Source organism: Fistularia commersonii, chromosome 19 (genome assembly GCF_037954325.1).
Source record: "Fistularia commersonii isolate RoL2024-O1a breed Wild chromosome 19, RoL_Fcom_v1.0, whole genome shotgun sequence".
NCBI classification, from domain to species: domain Eukaryota; kingdom Metazoa; phylum Chordata; class Actinopteri; order Syngnathiformes; family Fistulariidae; genus Fistularia; species Fistularia commersonii.
The window spans coordinates 12,882,501-12,899,314 of NC_141302.1; the positions used below are offsets into that span (position 1 = coordinate 12,882,501).

A 16,814-nucleotide genomic window follows, 5' to 3' on the forward strand; every position below is an offset into this window, starting at 1 on the left:
TAATAATTGATTTGAGGTCTCTAAAAGAGCAACTTGTGTGTGATTCTGATGTGACAGACGTCTTTAATCAAATTTATTTTATGTTATTTTATTTTATTTTATTTTATTTTATTTTCCATCCAGCCATCTTCTGCTGCTTATCCTCCACTCAGGGTCGCGGGGGATGCTAGAGCCTATCCCAGCTGTCATGGGGTGACAGCCGGGACAACCTGGACTGGTCGTAATTTATTTTATTTCCTTTTATTATTCCATATTACCGAGCTGCTCAAGTGATCTATCGGTAGTGGCCGTTTGCGGCCTCCTTCCATCGGAGCGTCCTGCGGGCCAGAGCCGGCAGGAGGATGGAGATGGAGGTTCACCGCCTTCAAGGAGCGGAAGTTGGAGCGTATATGCGGATTGTTTTTGGCTGCTGTCCACGGCTGGGTGGGTGGGGGCGGGAGTCCGAGAAGGAGGGGGCGGATAGAGAAGGGAGGAGGTGGAGGGCGGAGGGAGTGTCAATGGAGGGATTTTCTGGTCCAGTACATCCCATCGCCTGGCAACGAGCAGTGAGGCTTCAACAAGTGGTTGCCATGGATCTGCTGAGACTGACTTAAAAGTTCCTACAAAGAGCAGGGCTCAGTGTGTGTGTGTGTGTGTGTGTGTGTGTGTGTGTGTGTGTGTGCGTGTGTCCGTCCTTGTGTGTGTGCGTGAACCAGGTGGCGAGCTCTAAGTGCGAGCTGGCATTTACTTTGCTGACACACAATCTGGTCAGAACCTCCTCTTCCTCCTCCTCCTCTTCTTCCTCACCCCAAATACTCGAAAAAATACAGTCTCCAGTTTTTGTACCTCTCTGATGGGAGTATTACAAACACGCAATACTTCTGAAGTACTTCTGAGGTACTTGAGCAGCGATGTTACACAAAGTTACTCCAGGCTTCCTGGGCTCCCGACTCCTCGCCGGAACCCCTAGAACTCAGATATAATTCACAAGTAACGTGAAGAGTTGGAGGGTGAGTTTCACTTCAACGCACGTGAAAAAGGTTAACAAGGGTGTGGAGATGGAACTCAAGACAAACAACAACAACAACAACATCAGGGATCCAAGAGGAAACATCTGTGTTTCTGAGATTCAGTTTGTGAAGTTTCGGGAAAAGTCGGTGGTAATCCAGGCTTAAACACCGTCAACAAACAAAGACTTCTTTTTAAATAAAATAATTATCCCCCTGCTGTAGAACTATGTAGAACTAGTAGAACTATGTCGGCTACTGCGTGCATCTGTTTCAAATTGGCCTTATACGTCATTATGCCATATTTTTCATATAAAAAATTAGAAAACATTTCACATTTCACGTGTGTTTTTGGCCTTAAAAATTTCCTTATCATTATTAATTATTATTTTTCATATTTTTTCTTAATTGAAAAGAAAGACCAACCTTGCATCTTTAAAAAATGGCTTGAAACTGTGCAATTTTTAATTATTATTATTTTCTTATTGTTTCAATATTACTACAGTATGATTATCATATTTTTACTATTAATATCATAATTCTAATTATGAATGTTTTGAATATTATTACTATAAAAATTTCTATCATTATTATTACTGCAATCATTATTGATATTCTTATCAACTTTTTCATTTCTGTATTGCTATTATTGAAACGAATGATATTTTAAAATCCAGTATATGAGAATGAATGTGTTCATCGCACTACTTTGTGATCCTGACCATCTTTTTGTTCTTGGAAGTGTAAAATATGATTATTCCACTTATTATTCCACCTGAACGAGAAAACATGTTTAAATAGATAAATAAATCATATATTGATGTGAATGAAATTAGGTTCCAAAAACTGCTCCGTATATGAATGAATGAATGTTTAATATCCAAACATGATGTACAGGTTAGTCGGGCCTCATGTTCGGGAACTCCCCCGCCCTTGGAAACCAGGCGTTCCCAGTTCCGCATGGTCACATGACCTCCCGCCAGGCATGCAGGTGCTTGATCGGGCGTCAACCCCAATCTGACCAACAGCATTTTTGCAGGAGACGTCACGGTGCGCAGGTGAGCAGCCAGGGTGGCGTGCAGCACTGCGCGCAAAACAGACACGCGAACATGCCACCCCAGCTCCTGCCCCAAACCCTCAACTCCCCCCCGACCATGGGGGGGGGGGGGTGATGGGGAGGCCGCGATAAGACGCTTGTTTTGTCTGCGAACGGCGTCATTAGAGGCGGCAGGAAATGGGTGCGCAACAAACCGTCGCCTTGCTGGCGGGGAAAGTCGCTGTTTTGCATGTGGAGCTCCGGAGCGGGGGGGGGGTGAAGAAGGCGTCCCTTTTCCAACCGAAACTTGAGGTTTTCTGAGACTTCCGAGATCCCACTGTGGTGGAACCCAGTCCACTCCGGTCGTAAGAGACCGCGGGAGAACGTGACCTTGACTTTTCAAAGTGACATTATATATGAATGCTTGACGGCTGCGTGACAGCTAATGGGCCAGCCAACATCTGGGAAGGGGGGCGGATGCGATGGCTAGCGGAAACCACACGCAGGTGGAGATCTGACCACCTACTGATCATCTGAGGATTTTTAGACGGCTCTGGTTGAAGCTAATGCTATAGTAGCGCATCAGTGCTACATTCAACTCAGACGCTGAACTTTGCTACATATCCAGGGATTGGGGTGGTGCATGCTATCTTTGAGTGTGTGTGTGTGTTTGTGTGTGTGAGTGCATGTGAACATGGACCTTCACTGTTAAAAATGTGCTGAAAGATCCGTGTCTCGCTGTTCCATCCCCTAAGCTAGCAGCAGCTAGTCCCGAAATGGGGCTGGAGCAGTGATTGGATGCTACACCTGTCCGTCAACGGATTGCGTTTGTGTGTGGGTGTGTGAGAGCCGGACCACCATGGCGGTGGCGAGGCTGTCAGCAGATACGCCCGACGGATGGACATGTTCGCTGAGGCGTGAAAGACCGCCAGATAACTCTAATGAGGTGAGGAAGGAGGTGTGTGTGTGTGTGTGTGTGTGTGTGAGGTGAGTAGAAGGTGAGGATGTGGGCGGGTGGAGTCCAGCCCAGTGCAGCAAGAGGATTCTACCTGAAGGTTCTCCACACATTCTCCATGAATGGTGAACAGTAAGATGTGTCGACATGAGGAGCCAATCCCATCTTGCTTTGGGGGAAGAGGCGGAGCTTAACCTGGATAGGTCACCTGTCAATCACGAGGTCAGCGGTCAGAACCCAGGGCGGAGAACATGGACAGAACCCAGACGTGAGGTTCTCACTTTCTTTTCCTTTCACAGGCGCGGAGGATCTTTGAGGAGATGGTTCTCAGGGCCAAAACCTCCTGAATCTCACGTTCATGTCCAGCTCAGCAGGGCTGTTGAGGTGGACAAGAGCCGCGGATGTGGAACCCTGAGCTTCTCCTGCGACAGGAACCAGGAGGACCTCCCAGGGAGAAAACTGGCTGGTGACTCTTCACAAACATCTCAATCTCCACCATCTCTGCTCCAAAATCAGATAGGAGGCCGGCTGCCGCTCCGCCCACACAAACACTCACACACACACACGTCATTACAAGCTGTTTCCCTTTTTTGTCTTCTTCATGAGGAGCTCCTGTATACCTGCAGGAGGCCTCCAACCCCCCCAGGCTGGTGGAGACACAGCAGAGTTGGAGGTGGAGGTGCTGCAGGTGCAGACCTCCATGACAGAGTGACGTGAGGATGAACGTATGAATAAGACGGAGACGCTTCCTGTCTTCGTCAAAGATCTCAGCCTGTGTCCTGAGTGTTTGGTGGTGAGATGTTTCCATACTTTTGATGGAAACACACTGCAAACCCACGCCTCTGCTGTGTGTTTGTGAAGCAGCTGGATGCCACTGAGATGGTAATACAACCTTTACAGGCTGGATTAGCTGCTAGCTTAGCATTAACTCTAAAAGGGGTCTGTGTGTTCTCAGTGTTCTCCATCTTCAGTCCATGGTCAGCAGGTTCAATAAACACTCTAATATGTCGATAGTGTGGATTAGGATGACTGACAGCTGACCTGCCCAGGTTAAGCCCCGCCTCTCTGCCCAGCTTGAGCTGGGATTGGTTGAAGGAGTGCTTGGTGAAGACCACCTTGACAGGAAAAGGTTCTGGGGGAACATCACCACGGTTCACCACAGATGGACCAGGTGGACACACACACACACATACACACGTCACAGTTTGTGTGTATATACATGTATGTTTAGTATTTATATTTAGATGTGTTGTGTCTGACAATCATGAGATATAAATCATGTTCTCCTCCTCCTGAAGACCAGAAGTTCCTTGTGAGGAAACCATCTGACCTCCATGACTCTCCAGGACCTTTCAGGCTGCCCTTGGCTGGATTCAGGAACCAGCAGGTGTGTTGGAAGATGGCGTCCTGGTCTGACCCAGAGGTTCTCAAACTTTGGGTTTCACCACCGCCTGCATCTGCTCTCATCTGGCGCCACCTACTGTCCGGAGGCTCATTAGCATCTGATTGGCTGCTGACAGAACGCAGGAAAAGTACCCACTCTGTGTAATTTAAGTAGTCCTTCCAGCTTCATGGATATGTGGCCGGCAGGCGTGGTGTGCTGTGAGGTACACTCAAGTTTAGGTTGGATGTGGAACCACGGACAACCTGACCTTCGGATGTCACCTTCGCATCTGGAAGGTGTGTGTGTATGTGTGTGTGTGTGTTTGTGTCTCAGCCTGTGAAAAAAAGCAGACGATTCTTGGGAGCTCCGGAAGATGTAGCTTTATGTGGAGACAGATGAAACTTACACCATTGAGAAAGTCAGAGGACCTCCAGACACCAGGAGGGGAGATCATCTCCAGAGGAATGTAATGATAGGGTTATTGCACAGGGGCGGGGCTACGAGGACCCCCAGTCCTCCACCCCCTGACGGCTGACACCTTCTCAGTCTCTCTTCTACAGCTTGGTCCAGCAGATTTAACAGTCCCATAGTGCTGTGGAGACACCTCCACCTCCACCTCCACCTCCATCTACTCCTTCTTCTTCTTCCTCTTCTTCTTGGCCGAGGAGGAGCTGTTCCAGTAGTAGAGGACCTGCAGGACGATGAGGCCATTGCAGGTGGAGGAGATGACGTAGGTGAGGGCCATCAGGTGGTCACCTGTCTCCTGTGGGGGGAGGAGAGGATATCTGTCATCTCAAGTTCTCACCTGGCTGAGGAGAAGCCAGAACATCACCTAGGCAGAGGTGGGATGACGAGAGATGATTGCATTAACCTCTATTCATTCATTATCTGCTCTCCTTGTCCTGCCCACAGGATGGAGGCGGGGCTTAAACTGGACAACCCAGCTGTCAGTCATCTACACAATCACCCTCTCATTCACACCTGCAGACAGTTTGGAGTCTTCAGTGGACACGGAGAGAACCCAGGCAGGAGCCCCAGTGGAACAGTCAACCACACAACGAGCTGTGATTCCTGATCTACGTATGTATGTATATATATATATAAAAATATATGTAGTGATTTTCTAGAGAGAGCTTTTACACAGTGATTGTCTGTACCGTGATTTTAAACACTGTGATTTTCTACACAATGGCTTTTCATATAGTGATTTTGAATATGGTGCTGTTCCATGCTCTGGATAGTTACCTGCAGAGAGGTGAAGATCCGAGCCAGGGATCCAGCGAACAGCAGGAAGACAGAGATAGCTGACAGCTGGCCCGTGTGGCCGTTGCGGTAGTTGGTGGCTGCCTGTATTAACTGGCACACACACACACCAAAACACAGGTAAGGACACGGAACTATACGTGTGAAGCAACATGTCATCTCGTCCATCTTTCTGATATGACTACTTGACCTTACAAACATGATCGCCTGAATTGCTGCAATCTACCGGTGGAACTGTCTGCAGTACATAGAAGTGTTTAGGAACTCTAATGTCCATTGGCGCGGCTGTCCGCCTACCCTGCTTATGATCACTGCGGGCATGTTGGAGGCCTGCAGGGTGGTAACCACGGCAACTGGTGTCAGAGGTGACAGCAGCAGGGCCAGCAGGCTGAAGTAGACCACCAGGAACAGGACACCTGGAGACACGAGGACCCCTTTGATTAAGAGCTTGAGACAAACCCGGCAGGCATTGATGAAGGAAGAGGAGGATGTTGTCATGCAGAAATGACTCCTGTCCCCCGGAGATCCAGAAGAATTCAGCCCAACCATCTAACCCTAATGTGGAGCGGCTCCTGACCTCTGATGGTTTTTCCTCCGTAGTGCTGGATGAGGAAGCCGATGGCGACGGTCTGGAGTGTGAGGAAGAGCGCCTCACCCCAGGCACTGGCAACGTTTGAAAGGTGGTGTTAGTCCCAGAGCTCAGAGCAGACTGAAGCAGAAGGTGTGAGAGCCCACCTGAAGGGGAACTGGTTGGCAATGCTGTAGGCCATGGTGCCAGTGATGGCCAGCAGCTCCAGGAGCACGGAGTGGAAGCTCAGCCCCTCGGCGCTCCTCGCCGCCATCAGCTTCAGGATCTGCGGCAGCTTCACTGTCGAGTTCAAGGTGGACATGAGCTTCTGCTGGAACACCTTGGAGTTTAAACCCTTTACATGCTGGGGAGGTACGTGCTAAACCAAAAGCGGACACTAGAGAGCGCTGACGGACTGCAGCCGAGCCAGCAGCTGGTGGAACAAAACAAGGAAGTTAAACAGGAATTCAGAAGGGGGGGGGGTTCCAGCGCTTGATCGATTATCGAGTGATCAGTCGATTGATATTTGAAAACACTCAGTGGGTTAAAGAGCAGTGGTCGATTTACAAGAGTAATTTACCAAAACTGTTTAAACAGACAAGCTGCACATTGAGGTTCTTACACACAACCACCCCCCCGAGGCGTGTGTGTGTGTGTGTGTACGTGCACGCCCTCAGGGTCTCCAACCGGGCCAGTTAAGCTTCGTAAACACACCTGACCTGCTCACCCGATCATTTTCCTCTGTTCCTCTACCACTAGAGTTGCATTAGTGTAAAATACCAACAGCCAATCACCCGTCCCCATCTAACCCACAGTCATTAGCTCATCGCTTCTCAAATATTAGGGGGTTGCCGGGGTTTTTTTGCACCTAGCATGTGCACACATAGCACAGAGCAGGAGATTTGAAGTGCAGTGAAAAAGCCCTCAAGAGACTAGATGGAAAAATATTTAACAGAGATGATAAGAAAGGCAGTGAGAAACGGAGATAATAGACAAACAACAGTCCCCCGGAACATAGACGAGGGAATATGACAGAGTATCTGGCCCTTGGCAATCACTGTGACTACGGAGGGAGACAAGGAAAGACTGCTGTGTTTACTGTGACCTGAGAGTTGCAGTATCATGATTCAAGCACCGCTTCGAAAAGCTGTGCTACAAAACGTGCTCAATGTTGCCATTTATTTTGACGTCCTCATTTTTAGAAAAAAAATCAGCACCAATTCTTTAATTCATTTTTGTTTTGTAGGTTAAAGTGTTTACTATACTGTGCTCCTGAGTTAATGTTGCTGATCAATTTGAATTTATTATTTATTGATTCTATTTAATTTAATTTTTCCGTATCAAATGGTTCAGTCGGTCAAAAAATATTAATAGTTAAAATAAGGATTTTTTACATTTTCTGGCAAACTGATGCAACTTAAATCTTTTCTGTTAAAAACTAGAAAACAATGTTACTAAAGTTTTTCTTTGTCCCAAGTTGACCTACATTTCTTTTTTTCTTTCCTTTAATGTTATTAAGGATACAATTTTACGCAGAGCTGTACATATAACAATTTTATAGACAAATGATACTTTTTATAGTTGTGAGAGAGTGAAATGTTTTTTCTTTTTTTTGGGGGGGGGGGCGTAACATAAAATAATTGAGAAGCACTGCATTAGCTGAACATATGCATTTTACACTTTTAATAAATATAAGATAATATAATATGTTCAAAAACTAAATGGCGACAGGAGAGGCTTTACCCATCACTGATCCCAGGATGATGCCGATGCCCAGGCCTTTGCTCAGTACAATCTTCAGACATGGCACTGGAACCGAAGGGACACAAATAAAGACATGTTAGCCATGGGACCTCCACGGATTATGATGACGTTTGCAGTTGCAGATGTAGCAAGAGCAGGGAGCAGAGGTGGAGAAACAAACAGGTTGAAACATATGGAGGAAAGACCATACGCATGAATGAAAGAAAGAGGTGGAGAAGATTCATGGTGTCTGGTTTGGAGACAGTGACGAGAAGACAGGAGGCAGAGTTGAAGGCTGCAGGGATGAGGATGAGGAGGTTCCTCGTCTGGAGTGAGGAGGATGGAGAGGATCAGAAATTAGTCAATCGGAGGGACAGCACATGTTAGATGTCCTGGAGATAGAGTCGGACTGAGATGGTTTGAACATGATCAGAGGGGTGGTGGTGGTAGTAGCAGCAGTAGTAGTAGTAGAGTATATACTTTATTAATCCCGAGGGAAATTAATGTATGAAGGATGTTGAGATCGGAGGTCTACAGAAAGACCAGAAATGAGTTAAGGATGGAGGACAAGAGTTGTGGATGAGGAGACGTTTAGATGGAGCCAGGTGGTGCTCGAAGGAAAGTAGGAGGAGGACTTCTCCGAGCGGCGGAAGGAGCTGTCACTCACGACGCCGAGCTGGCAATCGCTCCGCGGGACAACGGGGAACGAACAGCCCGGCGGTTGGAGGCCACTCACCGTCCAGGAGGTTGAAATTGAGGAAGAACTCGTCGTAGCAGGACTCCGGCATGAAGTAAGCCAGTAGCAGGCCTTTGACGGGGTCCATGACGGAGGAGCCCTTCACCGGTACAGCGCTGTCCGCCATGGTGGAAGAGAGGCGTGACGTCAGCGGTGTCACACACGCCAAGCTCCCCGCCGGATGCTTCCGGTGGGCCGGCCGTTCCATGGTTCCACGTCGAGGGACCGCTACAACCCGAAGTTGTAGATTTAATGATTATTCTTGTATATAATTGAGATTAACAAATGCTCTAGATGGAGATATAATGCATCCCCGAAAGCCTGGTGAATATTGAGATTCATTCCAGCTATAAGAAGGACGAAGGAAACATAAGACATGCAAATAGCAGGCAGTTTATGCTAGTGACTAACAGGCTTATTTTTGAAGTTGAGAGAGGGAAGCCATGAAGGCTAACAGAACAACGCATTCATGGCACTGGGATGTTTGTATTCAGTTTTCTCATAGTTGCTAATAGCTTCCAGACAGCTGGCGAATCACGTATGACACATTTATTTAAATTTTTAGTGTCCTAAAACACAGATGGAAACCAGTCAGTTCACCGTTTCCTTTCTTATCTGTCAGAAATAAGGCGACACAAGTTAAGCGAAACTAACGGTCATGCTAACGCTAATAGCCGCTCCAGAGAGCTGAAGTGTTTCTTCTGAATCCACTGTGGAACCAGAGGGTCCAGAAACACGCGTGACATTGTGGTGTGCTAAGCCCACTGAGTATGAAATAATCCACGAAGGAGATAATGCCTGGACGGAGTGGAAGCATTGTGCTAGTTTCATTCACTGTGCTAAGCTAGCATAGCCGGTATAAGGAGCTAGCAAGCCAAGTCAAGAATACAACTTCCAGTCACCCGTTCATGTTGTGACAGTTAATTTTACTGTGAAATAATGTGAAATAATAGAGACAATGGAAGTGTAGGGGAAAGAAAAAAAATAGGGCATTTTGGGGTGCAAAGGCCGTCTTTCACAGCATGCACAATTAATCAAATTTATTATGGTTTTACACAGATTACATTCAGTACTATATGAGAATGAACTGGATTAAGGTTAGAAACACTTGTACATATTTTCATTAATTCATTCTCTTTACTGCTTATCCTGCACTGTGGCTGGGTGAAATGCAGGGTTCTAAATATGATTATATCATTATTGTAAATAATTATATTATGTAAATGCAATAGATGAGTAAAAGCAGGAGGTGTTAGGAGGTTGTGCCACTGCTGATGAAACAGAGACTTCTTGTTTTTTAATGAACACAAATATCATAAACAAATATACATATGCACAAATAAACAGGGCAAGGGAGAATCAATGAAACAACCGGGGATTAGGAAGCAAAGGACATATGGACATTCATTCTGTATGTAATCAGATGTTAACATTGTTAAAGGTTTGTGAGAAATGTTTAATGCTAGATGAAAAAGAAAGTAAAAGAAAGTAATTAAATAAATAGATAGAAAAAATAAACAAACAAAAAAAAGCAAACAAACAAAAAAATAACCTGCAAGGGGAATATAACATGTATTTAACTTGGTGGTTCACAAGGAATCTCAGAGATCAAACTGAATGGTTTTTTGGGGGGGATTTCTCCATAAGTTTTAAGGATTTTTTTATATTATTTAAAATCGTTTATAAAGAAGGTATAATTGGGGGAAAACTTTTGCATTGTTTTTGTGAATGAAGAACTTGGCCCAGGCCTAAAGTAACATTGACACATTGTTTATCTCTTTTTTTGTTGTACAGACTCCTGATAAAGTGTGAGATCTATTCTGACTATAGCAACTGCACTTCTCCCCGAACCAGCAGATGGCGCTGCTTCGCACCACCGACTGGAGAAGAAGTGAGTGCGCGTCCACGCGTGGATTCCGGCTGCGTGGGGATTTCAACTATACTTTTAACGTGATGTTTCACGGTGTCATCCCGAGCCCGAGTTTGCCCTGCAAACACGCGTGAGGGTGAATCCACGCCATGGCGGCCGAACCGCTCCGCCAGCCGGACACGCGGCTGGACTTCCCCGGGCGGCCGTACTCCGTGTCCGTTCTCCGCGTGGGTTACTGCCTCCCGCAGCCTGACGGCGCCTTCCGTGCCGACGGGACCATCACCCTGCTCACCGGGCCCCGGGCGGTGCTGGTGGACACGGGAGGGCCGTGGGACCGGGACTTTTTGACGGAAGCGCTCCGGCAGAGGGGTCTCGCTCCCGAGGACGTGGACGTGGTGGTGGGGACCCACGGACACTCGGACCACGTTGGGAACCTGGGGTTGTTTCCCTCCGCTCTGATGATCGTGGGGAACGACGTCAGCGTGGGCGACACGTACCGCCCTAACCGGTTGGCGGAGGGACACCCGTACCCCCTGGACGAGCACGTAAGTGATGCGGCCCGGAACAGTGTCGACCTGTCATCATTCCGGGACGATTTAAATGCAACTCACTTCCGGTAGTGTCTCTTGTTTAACTTCCGGTTTCTTACGGACGTTGTGTTCGTAGTTGGATCGTTTTAAAGCTGCAAACGAGCTAGTCGATGAGTCTTTAACATAAAATATTTGATTCTTTAAAAAGGAATGTGAAATTTTATTGAAGCCAAGTGGAAATGGGAAATGCAAATATTATAAAATGATTTTAAAAGAGAAAGGACCCCAGTCTTGAATCATGGACGCAATCACAAAATCTATTTTAAAGGATCGTCTCACAATTTTATTCCCCATTTAAAAACGATTTAGTTGTTCTTTTATTCTTGTTCCTTTTCACCCCGTTTCTAAATCCAAACCCAGAATATTTATTATCTAAAGTTGATTTTAAAAAGGTGTCGATTTGTCCAAAACATTCTCTGGCAAAGCCTGAGAGGTGAAGGGACAATTTTTGATGATGACATAAATGATATTTAATGGACAACAATGAAAGATGGTGATGGAAAACACCATTTTTATTTTTGGGATATCCCATTAATCTTCCAAATTATCTCAACCAAGACTATTAATTCATTCTTTATACGTCCTATCCTACAGTCAGTGTCCCAGCTGTCATTGGGTGCGGAGATTTCACCCTGGACCAATCACAGGGCCACATATAGACATTTAACCAGTCCAACATCAAATAGAAACATGCAACCAGTCATCCTCTCATTCACATGTCATATAGCAATTGAACCGGTAACTTTGCTCTGAGACAGGATTACTAACCATTTCTCCGGCATGCTCCTCCATCGTCAGTGGTTTTATTGTATAAAAGAACAGGCTGTGCTTCACGCTCCTCTGTCCTCCACTTACGCCTTTGCCTGGACGTTGTCACGGCTACCAGGTGTGTGTCCTCCCCACTCCTGGCCACACGGGCCAGGACGTGAGCGTCGAGGTGCAGGGGACATCTGCGGGCACGGTGCTGGTGGCGGGGGACCTCTTTGAGTGCTGCTCAGACCACAACAGCTGGCGAGGGCTGAGCCTGAACGTGGCGACGCAGGAGGCCAGCCGCCGCCGGGCACTCGACATTGCTGACATCATCATCCCTGGCCACGGTGCCCCCTTCAGGGTCCTAAGGAACTGAGAACATTTTCACTTGTCGTGAACCTGGCCGAAAGGTTGCCATGGCGATGGGTCCGGGGGCTGCAGGAGACATGTTTCACCTGGAATCGGTGAGGAAACACCTCAGAAAACGCATGAATGTATGACATGATCTAAGATAAACAGGAACTGCCGCAACAACAGGAAGAGACAGAAATGTAGAGGAATAAATATATTAAAACAAATACAAACTGTTGTGGGCGTGTGTACGTGTTGCTTCTCCTTTTTTATCTGCTGGAGGTACGGTGGAACCCAAGGAGCAGAAGTACTGACAGGCTACTGTTTAAGTAAGCTGACGGCCATGCATGGTTTTCATGATGACATTGCGTGGCCCTTCTTAGACCTTTGAACTCAGGAGTTTCTGTTTAAAGTCTGTTTAAAGTAAGGAGGATGGAAGGATGGTCGCAGAGGAGGTTGCCCTCTAGTGGTCATCTGTAGATGTTTCAGTGTCTCTAAAGGAGCCGCCCGATGTTGTGATTGTGTCCTGGTTGGCTCTCATTGTCCACCACTGGTCCAGCAGACCACTCTAGAGATGGCTGATGCCACCATGGTTTTGTAGAAGGTGTTCAGTTCTTTCTGCACCCTTCCCCAGCAGGTACATTCTGCTTGGAGGTCAGCTCAGTTGTCCAATTTATAGTTCAGATCAACACCTGAACACTCAGGTGTTTTTAAGATGTCACCATCTCAATTACCATTCCCTGGATGCTCACAGGGGATTTATCTCCTGTGGAAATCCACAACTAGTTTCTTAGTCTTCAAACTAGTTTTTTAGTTGGTTAATTATCTACATGATGGATTTCAGGTGGGCTGGGCTTAATCTGGATGGGTCAGCTGTCAATCATGGTTTTGGACTGTGGGAGGAAGAGGGAGAACCTGGAGAGAACCCAGGTAGGAGAACATGGAGACTCCACGCAGAGTGAACCTGGTCCACCACTAGATCAGAACCTGGAACCTCAGTCCATCCCAGTATCTGGAGCTTCAGTGATCTGTGGAGTTTTTTTTGCTGCCACTTGCAGGTGCTAAAGAGTCCTTTCTGTTCATGCTGAAGGTGTCCAAGGATTCAACCCCTGGACTAAATCTATCCCTGTATCTTCTTATTGAATTGGTTTTTGACAAGTTTTGAAAACTTAACTGTCAGAAAGATAAATGTAAATATTCAATAAAAGGGTGAAATTTCCAGGATTTTTGAATCACTTTGTTTTAAGACTTGTAGTTTCTGGGTGTAGAGCCTCCCAAAGACAGCAATGATGACATTATGGGAAAAAAAACAGGCATGTCCCCTTTTTAATTTTCCATTTGGACCTTGGAGCAATTGCGAACCATGGCGCAATCCAAGATCTCAAGGAGAGCTAGGGCGGCAGCTAACATGATAAGACCTCAGTGTCCTCAGTCGTCCAGGTGGATCTTAACGCTTATCTGGAACAGGGTAACCCTGACTAGATTAAACAGCGGTTATTTTTAACCAGATGAGTCAAAAGTCTAATATCCAAAAGTGTCGCCAGTTTATGACCAGGGCAATCACATCGTGCTCTTGAGTTTCTGAGATCATGATTGTAACAGTCAATGGCAACTGACTGATAACAGATGATTGGGTTGTTCCTACAACACTCCACAAACCAATTCAGTTCCGTCAGTGTCTGCACTTTGTCGTCCTTTGAATGACATCAGCGTTAACTCTGTGTTGTTTATTTTAGCTTCTAGCCTGGCGTAAAGCAACGGAGGAAAATCCTGAGGACCTGCTGCTGAGCCTTGAGGCACAAGTTGGTGACTACCTGTTGTAACATAAGAATACCCTCTGTCTATGAAGGATGTGGACCGTGGTAGTGCATAAAAATAGTCCAAGCAGATGAGGTTGTGTCGATTTACTGCAACTCCCACGTCCCCCTGCATCTCCATCAGGGTCCAAAAACCCTTTTGGAATACCTGTATCTACTCCCCTGATTTTCAAGCGAGGCATTCAGTCATGCATGCCTTTTATTTTTCAGCACTTTTTAAACAAATATCTCAACCTGGAGACATTGAGCAAGGGTGAACAGGCTAACAGGCCACCATCTGCTAATAAACTACTAGCTTATTTTGGTAGTCAAATTATTTTTCTCATCATCCAGCAGTGACAACATTCCAGGTTATGATTCGTTGACGGAATGTGTGAAGGCTATTTGTTGGCTCCAGCCCCCTGCCACTTTATATGAAATATAACTGTAGTTAATAAATTAATGAGTATTTCTTTTTTCTTGCTTGTGAAATCCAAAGTTCAAGCGCCGCTAAGTGGTAGCTTGCTCGCCGCCTCTCTCTCCTTGTGTGACATCACATTTCACAATATTTTCCTTGACTGGCCTGAACTTCACATGCAGGCTGAGAGCTGACTCTCTTTGTTGAGGTGAAGTAACGTTGGTGAAGTTGGGAGGAGATGTGAACATTGGGTAAAAGCGGCTCAGTTTGCCTTAATTTAGAAAGCACCATGAACTTTGCATGAAACATTCTAATGAATCGTTGATTCACATCCGCCATTGACTTGTTTTCTGGAGAACACCCAAGGAAGGAACCTGGATGCCTCAACGTGCAGCCCAAAGGCAACCACTACTGGTTGAGTCCCGGGCAGAAAACGTGAAGAACCAATCAGGGGGCGTCCGGAAGGTCACATGACGGCATTTGCTCAACCACTACACAGAGAATCTGCCAGGCTTACGACATATTTTCTGCAAATGAGGCCTCCTTAGAATCTGCCTAAGGAGGCCTCATTTGCAGAAAATATGTCGTTAGCAATACGTTGAGCAGCCTCTTCATTAGGTGTTTACTGTCCTCTCAAGCAAAAAGCCCTCTGCTATCTGTGGCGTCTGCAGACACTGGCCCTGCCCTCAAAACTTTAACTGAGAAGCACAAGCTCAGTTCGGAAAAAAGATTATCTTGTTGGGGAAGTTGCGATGTGGTAAGCTAAGGGCCAGATTTGTCAGCAATGATGAGATCTTTCCATCTGCTGCAGCGGCTCAAGCCCTTGTTACTTGTTTCTGCAAAGCCTATCTTCTGTGGTCTCAGAGGTGTTGAACAACAGCATGCTGATTCTTGTCAATACATGCTGTTTCACAATCAGCCGAGAGCGATGGAGGCGGGGGTGTAGTTGGGGCGGGGGGTGCTATTCGGCGATGTATTCGTACCAGGCACTGGCAGGAAATGACACAATTTGGTAATAAATGAGTTACTAGATGGTTTTCCATTCCAGCAATAAGACCATATAAAACTTCTGAGTACGGATGAAGTACAGGTTCTGAGTACAGGTTCCTCTGTGAGAGGAACCTTCATGGAAACAAACTGAATTCTGACATTCAGAATATTTAGATCAATGTTATAGGTTTGTTCAAGGTTCTCTGTTCTCATCTGGAGGAATGCATTTTAAAACAGATTGGAAAACTCTGAATAGCCCATTGTTATGTATAAAGTTACATAATTGATTAATGATCACTCCCCTCAAGAATCTTTGATAGAAATGATTAGAAATTGGTCTATAGCAGACCTGGAAATTTTACATCCGGCCAGTTTTTCTTTTTTATCTGGCCCGCCAAACTATTTTCTTTGAAAATATTGATAAATATTTTCAATCAATTTTGAATTTAGAAACTCCTTTTTTTTCTGTTTGTTTAATTTTGTATGGATGATTACATACAAAATTATGTCAGTACATTTATGTGATTATAATGATTTTAAAGTTTAAATAAAATGCCAAAAAATTTAAATACTGAAATTGCAATTTTTGTTTTGTTCAATTTACATGATATCTTGTCGGTCCGCGCATAAAAATTAAATGAGAAATGTGGCCCGCCAGCCAAAATACCTGCCCGCCTTTGGTCTGAAGTTAGCTAAAATCTGGACTTCTTCAGGAGGGGTTTAATTACAGCTATCTTAAATGTGTGTGGTACATAGCCTGTTAGCACACGATTTTATTACATCCAGGACAGAATCGCTAACCAAAGATAAAACTTAGTTGAGCAGTTTAGTTGGATGAGGAACTAGGTGACATGTGGTTAGTCCAGATGAAAAGTTTATTGACGATAGTTGCTCAATTTTGAATAGGAGAGAAGTTTTCAAGATACATATCTTGTCTCAGCTGAGTTTCTGTTGTTAGTAGTTGGAGCAGAAATGAATATTGTCTCAGTAGAATTTTATAATTAAAAAAAGCCCATAAAGTCATTGCTTGTAAGACTCAACAGTATGCATGGCTCAAAGGAGTACTAACTTGATGGGTAAAATAAACACGGCGCCATGACAACAGGCATCTGCGCTGCCGCTCCTATGATTGGTCCGAGTCTTAATTTGAATTGTGCAGTATGATCACAGGAGAGGAACGGCGTTAGCTGAAACGTTGATGCTGGGCGAGTCTAGCAAATGTAAAACAATAAACTGTCTCAACAAAGGGGCGGATTATGTTCCTGCGACCTTTACTCAGGGAGGGTGTAGGGTACCGATGCGGCTACCGTGGCAACCATTCATCACACGTCATTTATGATGGCTTCTCATCAGATACGATGATAAGCCTGTTCCCTAA

The 16,814-nt window shown here is 45.7% G+C and overlaps 2 protein-coding genes across 7 annotated transcripts; one reads left to right on the top strand and one right to left on the bottom strand.

The window, feature by feature from the left end:
- Window positions 1-4,726: 4,726 nt before the first annotated feature.
- Window positions 4,727-8,831, bottom strand: mpdu1b (mannose-P-dolichol utilization defect 1b). Its single transcript, XM_086166208.1, has 7 exons — window positions 8,672-8,831; window positions 7,936-8,001; window positions 6,360-6,492; window positions 6,202-6,287; window positions 5,922-6,040; window positions 5,607-5,717; window positions 4,727-5,124 (listed from the first exon to the last, which is right to left on the bottom strand). The coding sequence occupies exons 1-7, from the start codon at window positions 8,796-8,798 to the stop codon at window positions 4,990-4,992; spliced, it is 777 nt and encodes a 258-aa protein (XP_086022334.1). The 5' UTR covers window positions 8,799-8,831; the 3' UTR covers window positions 4,727-4,989.
- Window positions 8,832-8,847: 16 nt separating this feature from the next.
- Window positions 8,848-13,421, top strand: mblac1 (metallo-beta-lactamase domain containing 1). Of its 6 annotated transcripts, XR_015107608.1 has the most exons (4): window positions 8,870-8,995; window positions 10,466-11,086; window positions 12,018-12,345; window positions 13,077-13,421. XR_015107608.1 is itself a non-coding variant. In XM_086166212.1 (3 exons), exons 2-3 carry the CDS (start codon window positions 10,691-10,693, stop codon window positions 12,255-12,257), a joined length of 636 nt encoding a protein of 211 aa, XP_086022338.1. In that variant the 5' UTR covers window positions 8,848-8,911; window positions 10,466-10,690; the 3' UTR covers window positions 12,258-12,459. The 6 variants fall into 6 exon arrangements, 5 of the variants coding, with proteins under 5 accessions (XP_086022338.1, XP_086022335.1, XP_086022340.1 ...); XM_086166212.1 differs by lacking the exon at window positions 13,077-13,421 and having other exon boundaries at window positions 8,848-8,911; window positions 12,018-12,459; XM_086166209.1 differs by lacking the exon at window positions 13,077-13,421 and having other exon boundaries at window positions 12,018-12,459.
- The last annotated feature ends 3,393 nt before the right edge of the window (window positions 13,422-16,814 follow it).